Source organism: Sinocyclocheilus rhinocerous, unplaced genomic scaffold (assembly GCF_001515625.1).
Source record: "Sinocyclocheilus rhinocerous isolate Xijiao unplaced genomic scaffold, SAMN03320098_v1.1 scaffold1303, whole genome shotgun sequence".
In the NCBI taxonomy this organism is placed as follows: domain Eukaryota; kingdom Metazoa; phylum Chordata; class Actinopteri; order Cypriniformes; family Cyprinidae; genus Sinocyclocheilus; species Sinocyclocheilus rhinocerous.
The window spans coordinates 699,170-719,922 of NW_015625581.1; the positions used below are offsets into that span (position 1 = coordinate 699,170).

The window sequence follows — 20,753 nt, forward strand, 5'->3', positions numbered from 1 at the left end:
GTGACGTAGAGATGTGGGGGCGTGTTTGAATGAGGCGTTTTAGCCCGGTCTGGATCAGCCTTCTCTTTTAGATAGAATAAATCCTTTTGTGGGAGACTTTGAGCTTTGTAACTCTGCAGATCTTATACATGCACAAATAGCTACATAACACACTGAAGAAAAGGAAAAATAGAAATCACATCATATGACCCCTTTAAAATTGTAATAATAGTTGGCAATATTGCTGTTTTAATGTATTTTTAAGTAACTTTTAAACGTGTATGTAAATGAGAATATCTATTTAGACATTGCATTTAGAGTAACCGTTTTATTTCAAACTATGTCTTCCTGTTTTTTAGGGAAACCTTGAGCAAATTCAGGGGGGTTTGAACACCACTGAAGTCGGACTGCACCAGCTCACTGCTCTTGTGGACTGCCGCAGTTTGCACATGGTAAGAAAGTGTTTCAGAGTATATGACCACTTTGCACATAAGGTTCCTCTCTGACTCTAAGCACATCTTGCTTCAACCTGTGGGCTTCTGTGACATGAAAAACCAGGGTTTTGCAGCCCACCTGCAGTGCGCTTACAAACATATATGTGTGTGTTTCTATCTTCTATCTGCTCTAAACCTTCTATCTGCAGTCTGGAGCCTGTCCTCTTCTCTGTGATGTCCGATATTTTGGGATTTAGTATGACTAGAGTTCCTCCTCAGGGCTGAGAGACAGGCCTGCTGTGTGGGTGGTCCTAAAAGTGCATCTCCTTCCCATGAGAAGAGAAAGTAACAGATAAAATATGGACTTTTGGAAACGCATTATACATTATTAATGGTGTTTTCATTCTGCAAAAGCAATAACATACTTTACGGTCCAAACCATCTGGGCCGTATGTGGGAGAGTTTGTGCTGGAGATGCAGAACAGTGCCGGCAGTAATTACAAATGGAGCAATTTTGCTGTTAATAATGACAGTAATTTGGAGGAAGGAAGATGCTGCCATGTTTCTCTGATAGCAGCATGTGTTGGGCTGGTCGCGGTTCGTTCAGCATGTTATTATTAAAAGCCCTGTTTCTCTCTGCAGCATATGGTGCCATCTCCTGCAGGAAGTTCACAGTTAGAGAGTCTAGCACTGGATATCATCATACTGTTTTCATTTCTTTTGTATCTATTATCCACATACCCAGCAGAGACTGGTTTCTGTGCTGTTGCATGCAAGGCATTTAAAAGTGACAGTTGACCCAAAAATGAACATTATTCTGTCATTATTTTCTCATCCTTGTGATGTTCAAAACCTGTATCCTAATCTTGTGCCTCTTCTGAAGAAAGAGAGTCAATGATGGCGGTGAGTGAATGATGACAGTGTTTGCGTGCAGTGCTGTGATTGTCTTTCTGTTTGTGTGCAGGATTATGTGCAGGCATTGACTGGAGTGTGTTATGATGGACTGGAGGGTCTGATCTACCTGGTGCTGTTCTCATTCATCACAGCTCTCATGTTCACCTCTGTCGTCTGCAGTGTGCCACACACATGGCATGGCAAAAGGTGAGATCTGAAGAGAAATTTTTTTTTTCCAAATATTATTTTATGGTTTTATGTAATAATAGTAATTTTAATTATTATTATTAAATATAGAGGGGTTATTATAGTTAAGTTAAAAAAATGTGTTAGTCATTAGTATACATTAGTATTAGTAAGGCAATATTTCTCTTTTTAATTAAGTTTAACTTGATGATACTAAAATAATAAAAACTCTCAATATATAACAATAAAAACTGAAACTTTAGTTGTAGCTTAATGATATACTAAAATAACGTTGCCTCAAAAAGTGTTTTGTAGATTGTGGTAACCCAGTTGTTGAGGGGGTGAAAAAAAAAAGAACGAAAAAAAAAAGATATATATATATTGATATATTTATGTGTGTGTGTTTGTGTATGTATACACATGTATGTATGTATGTATGTATACATACATATATGACAACGACTATACTATTACTAGCAGTACGCATCTAATAGTGACCTTAAACTATATATTCCTAACACTATATCACTACTTTACAGCATCAAAATATGTATTATCTGGCTTATAGTGCATTAAAGAGAAAGGGGCGGTTTTGTTATTGTCATAAAACACATTGTTCTTTTCCCACGCAAGTTAGTGTTAGCAGTATGACACAGTCATTCAGTGGAACATCCTCATTTTTGTAGTCGGATGCACTCAGGAGGATTAAACCAGAGATAAAACAACAGTGGAAGTAGTTAGTGGTGTGTTTGTGTGTCCATGGGCATTGTTACGAAGACTATGGTTGGACACCTCGTGCTCCCATCACGCTCTTCGGTCAAAATGTAAACGGAAACAGCTGCCTCGCGCCATCTCTTCCCCCTTGTTCCTTCCTTCCAAGCGCTCTGTGTGGCAATCGCTCACATCTTCCTCCCATAATTACATAAACTGCTATAATTTCCCGGTCCAGGCCCATGCGGCTGCTCTCCCAGGACAGGCCTGCATCAGGCAAACAGGATTAGGCTGGGAGAGATAGAAAGGACAAAGACGCCAGCTTAAGCATATTATGTAATTATCACACTCATAAGTGTATGTCTCATGGTACACAGCTATTCACACTACCTCTTCATTATAGATAATTAGCAGTTTCTGAATATGAGTTTAGGCAGGCTGTGGCAGGCCATGCAGTGTGGAGGTAGACACTGATTGTTAACTGTGTGAAGTTGGGAAATATTTTGAGAGATTTTAAGTGCGTGCATGCATTTTTATATGCAAAAATTTTTTTGTTGGTGTTAAAGGTGCACACAGGCTTTTTTTTATATTATTTTAAAATGTAATAGTACTTTTTTTTTATAATAAAAAAGCTTAATGATGTCACATTAAGTCAGGCGCCCTAGACCAGCACAACATTTAAAAATAAAGAAAGAAAAAAGTACCGAATGCCCCTTGTAAAAATCGAAAAAAATTTGATTCAATTCAGTTTCACTATGAAAAAAAAATCACACTATGAAAACAAATTACAAAACTACAAAAACTAATTTTAACATGTATACTTCTCATGCATTGACAACAATAACAAAAAAAGAGAACATGATTTTTAAAAAAGTATGTAACCGCTGATTTTTTTTAATGCAAATATTCTAAACAGTATTGTAACTATATTTAACATCTTAAACAGAAGTGTGGAAATACCCTCAGAGAGTAGTTAAGAAACTGACATTGTATTTTGTTTTTATTTTGGGTCTGTGCAGCTGCCTTTAACCATGAAATACACAAGTCAAAGTGACCTGCAAACATCATAATCCTAATAGAAATTTTGTACACACATTTCCACAACATATTAGAGTGTCGAAACCTTGTTCATGACCCTAAATGAAAGAGTTACAATTTCAAGGAAATCATCATAGGTTTACCAGTATTTCCGATAACTCAAAAATCGAAATGTGCTGCAACTAAATAGCACAAAAGTGTAATTCTTTTTGTCATGAAGCCTAGTACTGAAAATTCTGACTTGGTGTGAACAAGTTGTTTACTGGATCACCTCTGAGTTTACTTTTGTGGACAATAATGCAACCACACTTTATGCCAATGATAATTTTCAAGTGTTGGCTGGAGTTGTACTGAAGCTGAACTACTGCATACTGAATAGTTATAGTGAGTTCATCAAGCTACCATGTCCAGCAGGGGGCGGCCCAGATCTGTATATTTATAGAGCAACACTCTGTTTCACAGCCCTCCTGATAGTGTTCATTTTTCTGCCTCTGGTCATCGTCAGTTTTTTCATTCATGTTCATTATGCTAACACAGTGCTGTTCCTGGTCGCATGTAATCCAATCAGTGGACACAGGAAAACAGACTGTTAGTGGTCTGTCAAGAGGCACAGAATCACTGATGCAGGTTTTTGTGTGGTTCCAGGCTTTCCCTCAAACTATAATATGTCATCCCTCTTGGCCAAATGCATGCTGCTCTCTTTGTTCCCTGTGGCTGAAAGCAAGCAGATCACATGCCTCTATGTGGACTTGATGTGCTCTTCCTGTTTGTCATTAGTAACACAGCAGAGAGCGCCCTCTGCTGTTCATACCACTGTGTGACACATTGATATTGAAGATCAGATGGAATTTATTAATGTACAGTTGGGCATATCACAGTTGTATGATTAATATTTTTCCCCCTATTTTGAGTGGATTCATCCATTTCTCTGAAGTTTTGGCTTTCCACTTTGAATTAAGGTTTATTTGTTTATTTTTTTGGACTACACTGATGATATATGTGACCCTGGACCACAAAACCAGTCATAAGGGTTTTTGTTTTTTTTTATTGAGATTTATACATCATCTGAAAGCTGAAAAAAAAAGCCTTCCATTGATGCATGGTTTGTTAGGATAGGACAATATTTGGCCGAGATACAACTATTTGAAAATCTGGAATCTGAGGATGCAAAAAAATCAAAATATTGAGAAAATCGCCTTTAAAGTTACCCAAATGAAGTTCTTATCAATGCATATTATTAATCAAAAATTAAGTTTTAATATATTTACAGTAGGAAACTTACAAAATATCTTCATGGAACATGAGCTTTACTTAATATCCTAATGATTTTTGACATAAAAGAAAAATTGATAATTTTGACCCATACAATGTATTTTTGGCTATTGCTATAAAGACCAGCATCCCTGCAGGAGCACACACTGTCAGCAACGCTCCTGTTACGGAGTACATGTGAGTTAAACACACACATGTATGACGTCAACAACCAATACATATGAACACACATACTGGTCACCTTTTCCGTTCTGTAAGGGATCCATGGAGTTTTTTGTAGAAATAGCCTGATATTCAGTTTGACCGATACTTCTTACTGATGCTCCCACATTTCTACTGCATCTCTTTTTGGTTCTTCCATGTGCCACCATTCATTTATAAATGATAGACTCAGTCATTTAAGTGAAACTTTTATTTATAATGATTGCACTTAATAATAATAATAATAAGCTCATTTTTTTTCATACTACTACTTTTACTATTAGAAGTTGAATCATAAACAATTCTATTACTCAAAGAATCCTGAAAAAAAATATTCATGGTTTCCACAAAAATATTAAGCAGCACTTTCAACATTGATGATAGTAATAATAAATGATTCTTAAGCAGTAAATCAGCATATTAGAATGTGATAAGATGATGTGACACTGAAGACTGGAGAAATGATGCTGGAAATTCAGCTTTGACATCAAAGGAATGAATTTTAAAATATATACAAATAGAAAACAGTTCTTTTAAATTGTAATAATATTTTGCAATATTGGCGTTTTTACTGTATTTTTGTTCTTTCAAAAGCATTTTAAAAAATCTTCACGACCCCAAACTTAAATGGTAGTGTAAATAAACAAGTACAATAAATTTGAAATAGATCTGTAACATTAATGCAGGAGGATTTGGGATCTTTGTAAAGAGTGTGTGTGTCATTTCCAGGACCCAGAATGCAAACTTCCAGAACCCTCGCTGTGAGAACACCCCTCTGATCGGGAGAGAATCTCCTCCTCCAACTGTAAGTACCTGCACTCGTCCTCAGTGAATGACGACACACACAAACACACTAACGCACAAACCAGAGAGTCATTTTGACAGCCTGAATGCTTAAATATTCACCTCAAATAGCACGTATATGTAATAGTTCGCGTGTGTAAATCAATGATCTCCCCCACTGTAGTTTCACTGTACACAGCAAGTCATTACAAAGAGCCCTGAACTCTGTTCAAGTAAACTGTTCAAGTAATTAGATGATTAAGTTGAGTAAGCAGACCTTTCAAGCCAATTGCTGTTGGACAACTTCTGCTGTTGGGAACTTCTCGCTTGCCCAATCTCACAGAACAGATTAGGTGGAGTGGTGATTTATAGCCATAGATCGATGTTGCATTGATTTTTTTTGTGTGAGGAAAAGGAGAACAGAGATTTTGAGCCAGCTGCCCACTTACTGACTCGAAACACCTCGATAACTGAAGCGAGATATCAACACGGTCACCTGTAATTGCTGAAATCGGGTTGTTAAACTCAGTGCTCTGACCTGGAAGAGGGGTGATTGATTAGCTGAGTGCCTCTGACATTTCACATAGACTTTTAAAGGGGTCATATGATGCTATTTTAAAGATCATTATTTTGTGTATTTGGTGTAACAGAATATGTTGACATGCTTTAATGTTCAAAAAACACATTATTTTTCAAATACTGTACATTATTGTAGGTTCTCTATGCCCCGCCTCTCTCAAACACGTTGCAACACCTCTTTTTGGGAGCCAATCAATATAAAGCTCCCAAAATAAGAACTAGAGCACAATGGAAACATTAGCACCATGGACAACAGACTTGCTGTAGGTTACTCTTTGCAATGAACATTTCCTGAGGAAAAAAAACATTTAAAAGAACGGTGTGGCTAAGAGTTTAGACAGTGTGGCTTGTCAGTTTCATTCTTGTCTGCAGGAATCCGCCAACCCATAAACTAATTCTGTTAGCATTAAACTAAAGACTGTTAGCATTCACTCATTAACAGACACTAATAATGTCAGAAGGTGACTAAATATTTGAGTACTTGTTCTGCACCACCTAGTCAACTAGTAAAAACTAAAATAGGTTTTCTTTTGAGCAACTGCCGGCCATAAGCACCAAAATAAAAGTTCCCAGAGTTCATTTAAATGTTGGCATTACAACTGTGAACATTAGGTGGTGCTGTGGATACATGATGTTGAGGAGATTATGACGTGTGCTTTCAGACACACTATTTAGGTTTTCAAGCTATTCTAGACAATTACCGTTAGTCGAATTTTCCTGGGCGAAATCCAGTCAATTAATGTGAAGGCGAATGATTTATGCAGATTTCACGACAGGTTCAAGTTCAGAACAGAAAACAGAAAGCTGCTTGGTTTGAAAGTGACTTCTGTCTGAGCTGTGCTTCAGTATTTATCGCTACGCTATTGACAATGGAACTTTTTTTTTTTTTTTGGGGGCGACGTTTTGCTAATGTGACATTCGTGTTAGGTCATGCATCCCACCAGATGAGAATCCAAATTTATGGTCTTATAAGAAACTTGATTGATTAAGATTGCTTATGAGATTAGTGTATATTATTAAAATACATTTTTATATAGCTTCTGGTGAGCGCTAGTGTCTTATTGTTGACTTTTGCAATTACATTCAATACATTACTTTAATTTTGGAATTATGCATTACGTTATTTTTATGTCTGATTAATGTTTGTTTAAATTTCACATACATATACTAAAGCAATAAGCCCCGGGAAGCCGTGGTTTACAGTGAATTTATAACAGTTGTTATATGTTATAATATATGTTATAATAGCTGTTATAAATTCAATGTAAACCACGGCTTCACGGGGCTTATTGCTTTTATAAAACGGTTATTCCATATACGTAGTAAGGTTTCACAAAATAAAACAGAGCAAATAAAGTGTAATGATATTAATAAAAACCGTATTCTTCCACCAAACAATGTAGTTCCTCAGAAACCGTTGTGGCTGCAACAAAGTGGTTGCCGAGCAACACACAGACGTAAACAAAGGTGTATGTTTGTAGAGTAATTTACAACAGCTTTGAACGTGGCTCAACCAATCAGAATCAAGGACCGGAACTGTCCGGTTTATAATCATCTTTTTTTACTTGCATTTTATTTATTTATTTTAGATTTATTTTTGGGAGTTTTTGCCTTTATTATGATAGGGTAGCAGCTAGACAGGAAGCGAACTGGGAGAGAGAAATGGGGGAAGGGAAAGGTCAACGAGCCGGGACTCAAACTCGTGACACCCAAAGCGCAGTGGCACTGTATGTCGGCGTGCTGCTCACACTGATTTTGACAAATCAGTTAAATGACCACAAATTTACTCTGTTTTTAAGAAACATTATCACTGGACAAACTTTAAATGAAGCTAAAAATCTGTGTTAAAATCGGTTAGTCAGCTGGTAGTTTAGGTGAGATACAGATTGTCAGGACTTGCTGATGTAAGTTAACCCCACTCACACGGTGTACTTGTGTCCCCTCACACCTTCGTGTGTGGTCTTGTGTCCTCTAGACGCTGCGTGTGTTTGGGGAGTGCATGTGTACGTGTTTCTTGTGAGCTGGAGATGCAGTCAGTGGTGTCTATCTGCTCTACAGTTTCTTGTCGTTTTCTTTTCTGCAAATCCACACAGTTGTATTTGACATCCACGGACAGTAACAGCCATCACAGCTGGCAGTTAAAGCCATCGGAGAGTTCCCGCTCGTTTTGGTAACGGCCTCGGCTATTCCAACAGGTACTCAAATGCCCCACTCCCACTTATTGGCCCACCTTCCTCCCTATAAAAACAAAAAACACAACAGCGTGATTCCTTCCCAAACCACCCTCACTCTGACCCAAGCAAGCTGCCCTCGCCCCTGGTGTTTTTGTTGTGTGGATCCCTGGTCTGGCAAGTTCTCCCTCCACCTACATTAACTCTTCACGTATCTGACAGAGAATCCAATTTCCAAGAACACAGAGAGGAATAAATGCATTAAGGCAGACGTTAAGGGAGAGAACTGCTTTTTAATTCAGTTTGGCTAATGATTAGCATCCTAAAGGTGCATTCGCACTGACAGTCATTAAATTGATGGAGGTCACCGAGCCACTGTACTATAAATTTCTAGTTTCTAGGTTGACTGTTGAATCAGACAGTTGATCACTGTCTGCGCTCCCATTGGCAGTTGACACATCATATCACTGCTCATTTGAGTAAAGAATGCTCACTGTCACTCATTTCAGTGAAAATCAGCAATTCTCTGTCAGGTTTTATTTTAATGTTTCCTTGTTACAGTGCAGTTACACTAATAAGCACTGAGTAATATTAATAAGCAATTTCTGTCAGTGTGAACAAAAGTACTGTAATGTCCTGTAGTCGTGTGTTGTGTAATATTAGTTACACCTTTCACAAGTGATTAGTACTTTTTATCTTTAAAAAGTAAGTATTATTAGGTAGTCCTATTAGGGATGCATTATTACTGGTATCAATATCAGCTTGATGTGTTGAAATTTGAGTTTTGACTGATCTGTCAGCTCTAGTCACTACATATGCATCTGTAGACTGATGATGATTAGTGTACACTGGATTTGAATGTACAGATTAGACTTGTCTTTCATTTAGAAACATGTGACTGAACTTGTTGATACTGTGTGAGGGAATGGCTCATTTTCTTAGTATTAAGCCTATTTGCAGCTGTTTTAACTAGCCATTTTGCAAATGTAATCGGCAGATAGAGCAATCAGCCAGTTATATTCATGCCACACTTAAAGACCTCAGTAAGAATAAAATAAGCTTAAGAGAATCAAAAGAGGATTTACGTTAGTATTAGGGTAATTTTAGGTCTGGAAGTATAAAGATGCGTCTCCTGATTTTTGTATATCAAATCATGTTAGTGGTTAGGTTACTTGCGTTTATCTGTTCACTCTATCAAAACAGCAAGCAGTCAAAGGTAAAATGTGCATTTATTGCCATTTAATCACCAATAAATAAATAAATAATACTAATTGCAATAGTTCAGTCTCTACAAGCACATTAATATTGCGTCTACAAGGCTGTCTGAATTATTCTGGGTGTGCTTTGACAGACTTTATTATTATAATTATTATTATTTTGTTCATTTTATTATATGATACATTTATTTTATATTTTCATTTTTACTTTTAACCCGTTATTAATGTCCACCGTATATATATGTGTATATATATGCATAATTTATATATAATTTGCTTGTTTGTTTTTTTGTTGCTGTTGTTTTTTTTGTCATTTTCCCAAATATGTCAACAATTTTTATTCAATTGTATCCCAATTTTAGTTTTTATTATTTTAGTTTTATTTATTTATTTTTGTTGTTATTATTTTGATATTTTAACTTAACTAACACACTCATTATGCCAAAACAAGGGTATCAAATCTTTCAAGGTACAGCTTTGAAGGAAAATTACAATCCAATCAAAACATTTGTAAAGCATGCATTATGCATTAGGGATGCACAATATACAATATCCGTAGCATTTTTCTTATTAGCCGATATTTCAATACATTTTTGGCATCATAATTGGTTACTTAGTTGTGCATGCTAATGTCTGTTTTTATATATAGATTACTACCTAATCTTTAAATTAATAAGTATAAGTAGATTATACTTAAGTATATTTTTTTCACTTATAATAATTTAATTATGAAATGAAAGTCATTTACAGTGCATGCACAGTGCAATGTACATCCATGAAATCATGGACCATCTGTTTTTAATACCAGGTATTAACAGTGCCACTGTGATATGCATGTCCACACTTAGTTGCACTATCTATAGCATGTTCTTTTTATGTGAAAACTAAGTCTAAAATCTAAATGTTTTTGTATTGTTTTTATTTCTCAATGTTTCTCTCTCTCCAGTACACATCCAGCATGAGGGCCAAGTACCTGGCCAACACCCGGCCCGACCCCAACAGCAGCACCTCAGCAAACTAGAGGAACACCGTCTTCTTTCCCTTCAGTCTAAAGCTCCCACTCACCCACATGTTGTTCCCACAGCCCAGACCGGTTTCACCCCAGGCCCACCCATCCAGCCATGTTGATCTTTGATGCGTGCTCTCCAACCCAGCTGACAAAGGACGTCCCTGCATCATGTAAATACTACTGTCAGAGCAATTTTCCAGAGGCCTCTTGTGCTGTTTCCAGATGGCCGGTTCAGTTCAGGCAGCTAGTAGGGTTACTCTCAGCCCTGAGTGCTTGTGTGTGAGCGTCTGTAATGAGTATGAACTTCATTACCTACAGATGCATTGAGTAACGTGTGTGTGTGTGTTGATCCAAGCTGCCCTTGCTCATTTGTGGTGCTCTTGCCAGAGGTCCAGAAATGGTCCAGAACTGAAGAACTGGACTGGGTTTAACGCCCATAACCCTACATTCCTGCGTAGCCTCTGTCTGGTCATTTGAAGTAATGTGACCTTCTCCATTTGCAGGACCTACTGCCACATCCCGACTCTACCGTTTACATCAGTGGCATTTACTTTAATATAACTGAACCGATCTAATCTGAACAGCGTGAGAGCAATGAGAATTTTCCCAGAATTCGGTAATTGGGTTCCACTTGTTTAGGCTAGCCATCGAGTGTACATCAGTTGCAGTGAATTATGGAAGTGAGTGTACTCGATTATGTTCACTATAGTTTCGGACACCAAATAGTGCACTATATTTCAGACACAGCCCAAGTTTCTCGTCAAAAAGTTGCTTTTTCATGACTCTAATGGACCTTAAAGATAAAAATCTGACTGTGGAAGTTTATGGACATGCTTGCTTTAGCAAACATGCTGCGTTACGGATTCCAGTGTAATGCATGAAATCAAGCTCGAGTTAGCTAGCTTTTGCATTTTTGTACTTGTGCATAGTATGTTTCAGGCCTAAATCTGTAGCATACACTGGTTGTGAGGAGAAGATATTCTTGGATTTTTCATCTCGTTTACAGGCTTGAGTTTTCAGTGAGAAATTATGGTTTGTAGATGTTTACCTATTGAAATTCTTGTTGGGTTCTTCTCAATACACATGGACTGAATGAAACCAACTACTCATTTAACTGGGCTGTATCCACTGCCATTACTGGAAAACCTGGACAAGCAGAGCTGGACAAACCAGCCTAACAAAGAGGAAGTTGAGGAAAACCTCATCAGATTGTTGACCAAACCTGGATTTTGACCAAACGCTGATGATCTGGACAACCTCAAACTGCTTTTATATCCAAGAACTTTCAGTCTGAATTCAACAGAACTCTAAAATTGTTTAGTCTGATGCTGGGATCGCATCTGAACATTACATTTGTCCTAATACTGTTCAAACATGGAGACACTGGCACCAGCTTGCACAATTTGTCATGGCTTATCTGTTCTAGGAAAGAAGCTGGGAGAAGTTCATTGTAGTGTACACAATGTAAACTTAACATTTGGACCTTAACTTTGCTGATCAGTTTAGTCCTCAGGAAAGGGGACACTAATATGGCGGGAAGTAAAGTCATCAGTGTCCTATCTTTTTGTTGTTGTTTTTTTTCATTCAAAGAAATGGAAGAGAGCTGCAAGCCTCGGTAAATTGTGCTGTAATTCAATGTGACTTCCAAAGCCCGCAATTTCCTGGCCTTGTTGCTTCTGTACCACAAATTGCTTTCATTCCCAGAGTTGAGGGGAAACTTGCCATCCCTGAAGAGGACGTAAAAGTGATGTGCTGTCATCCAGAATATTTTCCCCTTGATGAGAGCACAGACACACAGGAGGCTGGCATCCGATCAGGGTGAACTCCCTTTCTCCTCAAGAGACCTCTCTCTGATGTTATAGACCGAGTCTAGTATGAACACGTCTCCCCTCTGGACCTTATAAAGTGGTGCCAATGTTCTCATATCATGGGCATCTTTGGTCCCACCTTCACACACACCTCATACTGCCATCATCTCAACTTCAGGACACCAAATCCAGTTCATATCCTTACCATTACAGGGCTCAACAAAAAGCATTTTTATGATCCACGTGCTCTAAATTCATAATGATAAAGGTTCATAATTCATGAAGAATAGATAAAGCATTGGTTTGGTGGTTCATTCTTATTGTTGAGCCCTGATTTCCATCTCACAGAGATCTGCGTGGGCTCTGCATGCTGTTTAAATGCGGACTGATGACAAATGCTAATGTGACAGCGTTGCTCCTGAGGTCCCAGACTTTTATGAAAACATTCAAGGACTTCGTGGGGAAGGGGTGTATTACAGCTATAAGCAAACAGAGTCTTGGATTGTGTTCGTCAGCCGTTATTGGACCATGTGAGTTCTTTTGCTTCTCAAAAGGCATGGTCGTCCTATAAACATTTAGTAGAACCATGTTGTGTGCTACTGATGCTTGCATTGGTTTCTCGATTGATGCTTTTGTGATCAATGATGAGGTCCGTACGTCCTCAACTGTGCCAATAACCGACAGCTTTCCTGTATTTCTAAATGTTTCGCATCTTTGAAGCGGACTCTCGTGAGCTCTGCGTGGCCTGAGCAACCAGATGAGACACCTGTGAACATGAGCCTGACGTTGTGGGAGTATTTTTCTTTTTCTCTGTAAATGACCACTTTAGTGATGTGTTTTTCTCTGTTTTTATGCCGCCATTTACTCCTTGGTAATGTCATGCTGCAAAAATAATGTATATACAGTATATTGAACAAATGTTTGCAAGAAAATGCCCCATTAAGGACATGAAATTGTGATGATATAGTACAAACAGAATTTTTTTTTTTTAGTCCTCATGACATATTTTTAGACATTAGGAAGCACAAAATATTTTGTCTCTTTCATGCGATTTAATGATTTTGGTCTTTTATCGAGATGTTTTTATATGATTTCACTGTAGGATGAACTTTTTTTCAGTTACTAAAATATTGTAAATGTAAAACCTGTGGTTTTATTGAGCTTGAACTCTGTGTTTTCAGATTAAACCTAACATTAACTGATGAATGTGTCTTTTGTGTTCAACTGCATGTTTTTTATGTCTATGGTGAGTATATTTAGATTATATTATTATAATGGTGACCTTTCTGATTAAACCAAGATCATAAGAAGGTTTATTGGGTTGAATTTGGTGTAGCTAAGACACTTTATTCTTGATCTTTAGCTTTCGTGTCATTAGTCTTTTTTTAATACTATTATAGTATTTATAGTTATAGCGCTTATTCAAGGATTTTGTGTTTATAAAAATCTGGCATTTTATATAAGTTATGAATGTATTTAGTTAAGATTGCACACTTATTATTTGCACTAATCGACTCTCATGGGTAATACCGACTCAGTTCTAGCATATAAACACAAGAGGGCAGTATTGTGTCATTCAATAGAAAGTTTATACTAGCTTACTTAGACCTGCTCTCTACTACTCAAAACAAAACTGGGTATTACTTCGTATTAGTAAGTAAAACAGTGGGCTTTCATTTTAAACATTTTAATCAAATTTTGTGTAAAAAAAAAAAAGTAATGATAATAAAAAATACAAATAATTTTGGGAAATGATCCAATAAAATGCATTGCATTGTGGGATGCAGTTCTCTACATAAATAGCTCTATTCTATTTTTTTTTTTTTTAAAGTATACTTACTGCTGAATTTGATGTATTCTGTTCTGAATTTTATTACATTAATAATAATTTAATAATTACTATATATATTCATATATTTTAGTTGTCTAAAATAAAAAATGATAAACTACATATATATGTAACATTGTTACATGTTATTTAGCCAAATATGTAATTAATGGCAGTAAATGATTAATTATGTATTGATTCGCCCTAATTTTATTTTATTTTTTTTACTGCTTGTATGCACTCAGAAACCTTCCAGTTTTATGGAACCGCACACACCAGCCACTAGTCGGGTGACTATAATTACACAGAAAATGGAGAAAACACACCATTAATTTAACTTGACATTTTTATGATTTAATTAATTATTAGCTTTTCATCGCCTCACAAACCTCATGCCGTTCTTTCAGGGACCCCAGTTCAGGAAACCTTGGCATAATGTGATGTTTACTGCAATTCATGATGTTGACAACAAACAAAGAGTGGAAAATATTTTCTTACGGGTTAGGTCAAAAGTAATCTAAAAGCCATCAGAATGTGCTACCTATTACAGGTGCATCTCAATAAATTAGAATGTCGTGGAAAAGTCACCTGTATATGTAATCCGACAGATTATGTTACTAACTACAAGCACTATGGTGGTCATGCATTGTTGTTTAAAGATGAGTATTGGCATTTGGTAATCTAGGCTGCTAGCTGCATGATTGTGAATTACACTGAATTTGATGTTCCTTTGTTGTTTTGATCTGTTAAGACTTGCTGTAAATGGGATGGGATTGACATTTAACCCAAAATTCCTAGAAATCCACTGATGTTTACTTCCCTGATTGTGGGTTTGGTTGAAGTTTGAAGATTGTTTTATGTTTAAAAACCAAAAGATAGTAAATGCAAAGGCATTGGATGCTGTCTGGGGCCTGACAGGAAGATAGAAATCACAGTGTTGTGTTTATGACCTCACTGCCATGTCATCAGTCATGGGGGTCAGTGTCACAAACAGGACAGACACCCGCCATAGTGACTTTCCTGTCAGCCGCCAGGCAGCTGCCGCTTCACTGGGCCTGTGTGCGTGTGGAGGGGAAGAGGGTGGACTTCTGGGAAAACAAAGTGCAAAATAGAGGAATCTTGACACTGGGCACACCCTGCTTGTCTCCTTTCATTGTCAGTGGTAATCTAAAGCGTTTATTTTTTTGAGAGCCAAACAGTGTCACAGACTCAAAATGTGAACAGGCATCAAAGAAACAAATTAGCTTAGCGATCCACAAATGAAAAGCCTGTGTACGTGTAACGGGAACCGTTTCCCTCTAATAGAAAATGGCAAAGGTTTATTCCGTAACCGGGATCGCAAATGGAATTCCACACAGCCTAATTACGTCGGAAATTGAGTTAGGCTCCTATTGTTGGGCCGCAGGAATGCGTTGCGAATGCAGTGGAGTGGTTAAGTGAATGGAAATGGGGGTGATGCCAGGCTCCGGTGAAAGCCCCCAGCAGATTTGCTTTTATTAGACAGGGCTCCATGCCAGCACTTTTAGAGTAGCTTCCTCTTTCTTCTCAGTTGGGCCTTTTCTGTTGACGTGGACATATCAGTGTTTCTGATCATAGGTGAGATTTCTTGAGAAGTTTTTTAGGAACCATCTGCTTGAAAATGATGTCTGGTACTCAGGAAACTTTTGGGGGCTTTCTTAGCAGATGTTAACTCTGTTGTGCTGTCAATATGGGAAACTCAACAGGCAGATTCCACTCTTACTCAAAAGTAAGGACAGAAACAGTAATCACATGACACACACATACAAAAATGTTTTTGGTTTCAAAGTTGCAAGTAGAACAAGTATTATTGGAGTACGTTTTACAAGAAAATGCTTATGTTTCACTCTTTCTACTTCAACTTTCTACGTCATTCTGTTTAATTCAGTGAGTCACTTGCAGTTTTCTGTAATTATTTGTGAAATTTACTAACAATTTCTGATTGAAAATTATTTTTACACACATTCTCTCCCTCTGTCTCTCTCTTCTCACTGCAGGGTACCTAAAATTGACCTTCTGCCGCAACTCAGTGTTATAGTTAACTAAAACTATTAAAAATCATTTTTCAGGAATTGAAATAAATCCAAAATAAAACAAAGTATATATACAAGATGAAAAACTTGAATGAAAATGAGAAAAGTAACCTTGGCAAATAAGTTTAAGGTGAAAGATTAAACTTATTAACATTTAAATGTTAAATAAAAATAAATTAAAGCAACAGAAGTGTTTTAAATAACAACAAAATGACTAAAACTTAAACTAAAATTCAAATTAAAACTGAAGGTATGAAAATGAAAGCTAATAAAGCTAAAATTAAGCTAATTCAAAATATTAATAAGTTTTTTTAATAATATATTATAATATATGTTTAATAATATATTTAAAAATTATATTTAAATAATAGAAAAATAATGCTTAAGTCACACCTATGTAGGTATCAGTTAACCAGCGCTAAAATTCATAGGTTTTTGTAAATAAAATTGACCCTTTGCAAAAATAAAAAAAATTATTAAAAAAAAATTAATAACTTTACTGACCTGATTCTGATCCTACCTTACTACTTACCACTTATTATTGCCATCCATTTTTTTTTTTGTGTGTGTGTGTGTGTGTGTGTGTTTTTTAATGTCAGTTTATGGATGATCTGTGCATTTTGAATAGTTTTGAACACTAAATTGTACATAAATATGGTAATGTTCGCTGGATCTCTTACAAGGTGGTACTACGTTTAAAAAAAAATTTAATCCCCACAGTTTTAATAACGTTACTACATAATTTAACAATTTAAAGAAAAACATCAGATAGAAATGTATGACACTTTATTTTATTGTCCTTGTTACACTTTACATGTACTTACACTAGTAATAACAGTAAATTATGCATAATGACATGCAACTAGCCCTAAACTGAACTCTAATCCTAACTCAAACCCTATACTAAGTACATGTTGTTAATTAATATTGCTCAGTACTTAAATGTATAATTACACTGTAACAATGACACCTTGAAATGAAGTGTAACCCAATTTTTTTCCAATGTTAAAACTCAGCTTGTTCAAGAATATAGAATACAATTTTAGCACTTTTACTGAAAATGACACCGTTGACTGAAATCTCAGGTCATTTCTATGGGCTGTTCTGTAAAGCTTGAGCTAGCAACAGTAACCACTGAGGGCGGGAGGTCAGTTAGGTTCTTTCCACACCATCAAAACACATCCTGTTCGTCAAATGCTCTGTCTCTAGTGTGTAAATTCCCTTTACACTCCATCTTGACGGACAGGATTTTGAGTCACGGTGAAAGGACAGGTTCCTCAGAGCCATACAGAGGGGCAGCTGTATTCAGGGGGTCTGCAAGCCCATTCCTCACACCTCACTGCCTCTTTTTAACATCGTTCTCCACCAGCAGGAAGGAATAGCTCAGTCCTGTTGTTCCCGGTCCTTTATTTAAGAGCAGTGTGGAGAAGCAGTCATTCCTCCAGTGCTGACTTTGATTGTCAAACTCCACCCATTGCTCTTCTCTAATACCCACACCATTCAGAAACATCGAAGACCATTTATTCTCAACCATGCGCCCTATTCTTACCCATTTTGTCAGCTTTATTCCCCCTCACTGTTGCGATTTATATACCTCAGTGTTCTTGCACCACAGCACGGGGACAAGAGAAAGTTAACAAGGTATAGCCCACATTAGTGCACCACGCTGCTCCCGAATACCTCAAGAATGAACAACTGCAGGACGACCGGCTCTACACCAAAACAGTATTGTGCCAAAGGGCAGGAGAGTTGAGCTGTGTAGTCAAAGCTAGCATGAGTAATTTCTTTTAAAAGAGGTTTGGTCTGTTGTGTCCGTTATGAAATGCGAAAACTGAAACTTTGAGGAGAGCAGCAGTTGAGTTTTTACTCCTAACAGTTGGTTGTTATTATCGATTACTGTCCTGTCAAGAACTTTCGCAGGATGATAAACAAACTGAAGATGTTAGACGTGTTTATCAGTTAATAGCACCGTCCTGTCCTGGCCTGGCAGAAATCTGTAAGTTTAACTGATTTTCTGCTTATTTGCATCCTGCTTTGCATAAAAAAAAATCACCAACAGATCACTTTCACCTAAAAGAGTCTCTGATTCTAATTCCCTTTGCAGCCAAAGCTCAAAAGAGGATAATAGTGTGTATATTATTTATATGTAATTATTAGGGGTGTGATGAGACACTTATGCCACGAGACGAGATGAGACACGAGACTGGGTTCACGAGAACGAGGCGAGACGAGATTTTTAGACTTCTTTAAAGAAATCCTCAATGATGAAATATATGGGGAAAAATAAAGTGAAAAATTGACGTGACATGTGGCCAAGTATTGGTTACCCATACTAAGAATTAGTGCTCTGCATTTATCCCGTCCTAAGTGCACACACACACAGCAGTGAACACACACACACACCGTGAACACACACCCAGAGCAGTGGGCAGCCATTTATGCTGCGGCAACCGGGGAGCAGTTGGGGGTTCGGTGTCTTGCTCAAGGGCACCTCAGTCGTGGTATTGAAGGTGGGAGAGAGCGCTGTACATTCACTCCCCCCACCTATAATTCCTGCCGGACCTGAGACTCGAACCCGCAACCTTTGGGTTACGAGTCCGACTCTCTAACCATTAGGCCACGACTTCCCTAATAATCGTAAAATAGTCTTTTATTCAACTGAAAAACACAAAATGCAAAAAAGTAGGTGCATTTTGAAATCAACTTGTACTTTATGAAATTAAACATCTATTTTAATTTAATTTTTTAATAAATTTTATGCAGTAATAAACAACATGTAAACACTGCAACATTTAAAAGAAACTGGGGGGCACGGCAAGACTGAAGGATAGTTAGGGCCCTATGAAATCCGTTTTATTTTTTTCCAAGTTCCATTTTTTCAGTTTAAATTTTTTGGGATTCCGTTTTTTTTTTTTTTTATAAAAAAAAAATTTGACTTCTTTTTAATAGTTCAATTAAATTGTATTAATTAAAAAGCATGTCTAATTAATTAAAATCATTAAACTTATACAGTGTCAGGCACGCTTCAGTGTGTGTAGTAAATTAAACCGCGCGTCTGCGCCATTCATTAACAGAGACAGGCCTAACATGCAGGATTCATATTGAAATCGACTTTTGCGGCTTAATATTTACAGATACTAGTCCATATCGTGATTTGATTTAAGTGTAATGACCTACTTTTGATTAATTCATTCAAAATTTGACAAATTCCGTGACATTCAGCGTTAAACTGTGAATTCTGTTTTTATGACTGGATAAAGACTACACTGCGTAATTTTCCCGCTATTCATGCGGCCACTTGCCTGTTGTGAACATAAAATATCTTACATACCACCACTTGTGAACGAGCCAGTGTAATGCAAATATATCTGAAAGGTCTTCTGGAGGATATCGTCACGTTCTAGCCAGACACATCAGATCTCGTCACACCCCTAGTAATTATATTTGTTTTTATAAAATAACAATAATTATTATTATTATTTAAGCATTATTTCAATTAACAAAAATAATTTTAATATTTTTAGTTTAGTTAACAATAACAAACTGGGTCAAAAATAATGAACTAATACTTGTAAAAAATATTCTTTTATTTATTTTTTTCTTTCAGGTTAACGTTCTGTTTAGGTTCACCATCAACACTGTAACTGTGCTGGGGAGAAACTTTTAAAAACTTTTTAGCTATCGTTTGATGTCGCTAATTACTTTTTCAAGCTCTTTGATTGTTGCTGAGCTATTTGCAATTTTAAGTAAATGTGTAAAAGTAGCTTAAGTATCGGTGGAAATGATCTTAGTACATGACGTACATGAAACTTTCTGTTTCAACTGGAAATAGTCAGGTGTTAATTTATGCAGATGTATGCCAGACACTGATGAAAGGAGGCTAAAAAGGCCCAAAGAAAGATCATATTTTCCAGAATGAGCCGTCGGAAAGATCTGCTTGTAACTAGCAACATGCAGATGGAAGGAAGTAGAGAATGAGATCACGCATAACACTTACCCTCACCACTGGCAGAACATCATCTCCTGGAGTTTTATTTTAAATGTGTGCCAGTTCATGAAATGAGGAACAAAACTTTTGAAATTACCAGACTGTTTCTTGTCATCCAGGTGAGAGTTCAGCAAGGCAGCTTTGCCAAGGAAGTCCAAGTTACAGACAAATGAACTGCTGAATGAGTGTTGAGCACATGGGACACCCAGGAGATGTCTCTCAGCATGCTTGATAACCCTCCATGAGAATCCATGAACCAGACATTTTTGCTCCGTGAGGTAAAGCCTCTTTGGCGGAGGATATCTGATAGCTGGATTAGGAGATAGTTGCTCAGTTCCTTTGAGCACATGTTCATAGGGATTTCAGCTCTGGCCAGTGGCTGGGAGGCCTGGAGAACTTGTGGAACTGGCACTTGCTTGCTGACTGCTATAATTACAGCCTCTCAAAAGAGCTTAGAGAAGACAAGAGTGTTAGCCACTGCTGCCACGCTAATCTCAAATGTTTACTTTCAAATTTAACAAAAACAATTTTGCTGTTGTTTCCGATTTATTGAATACCCCGCCTTTTATCGGATTAATAACAAAATGCAGCATAAAAATGCTTC

At 37.0% G+C, this 20,753-nt stretch overlaps 1 protein-coding gene across 1 annotated transcript in view; it reads left to right on the top strand.

Moving 5' to 3' along the window:
• The window catches only part of ttyh3a (tweety family member 3a), a 73,181-nt gene extending 60,668 nt beyond the window's left edge, over positions 1–12,513 (top strand). The window contains exons 10-15 of the mRNA XM_016569692.1: positions 339–431; positions 1,378–1,514; positions 3,468–3,486; positions 4,636–4,691; positions 5,445–5,520; positions 10,412–12,513. Coding sequence (XP_016425178.1) covers positions 339–431; positions 1,378–1,514; positions 3,468–3,486; positions 4,636–4,691; positions 5,445–5,520; positions 10,412–10,486 — 456 coding nt within the window. The 3' untranslated portion in view covers positions 10,487–12,513. The remainder of the gene's footprint in view (positions 1–338; positions 432–1,377; positions 1,515–3,467; positions 3,487–4,635; positions 4,692–5,444; positions 5,521–10,411) is intronic.
• Positions 12,514–20,753: the final 8,240 nt, after the last annotated feature.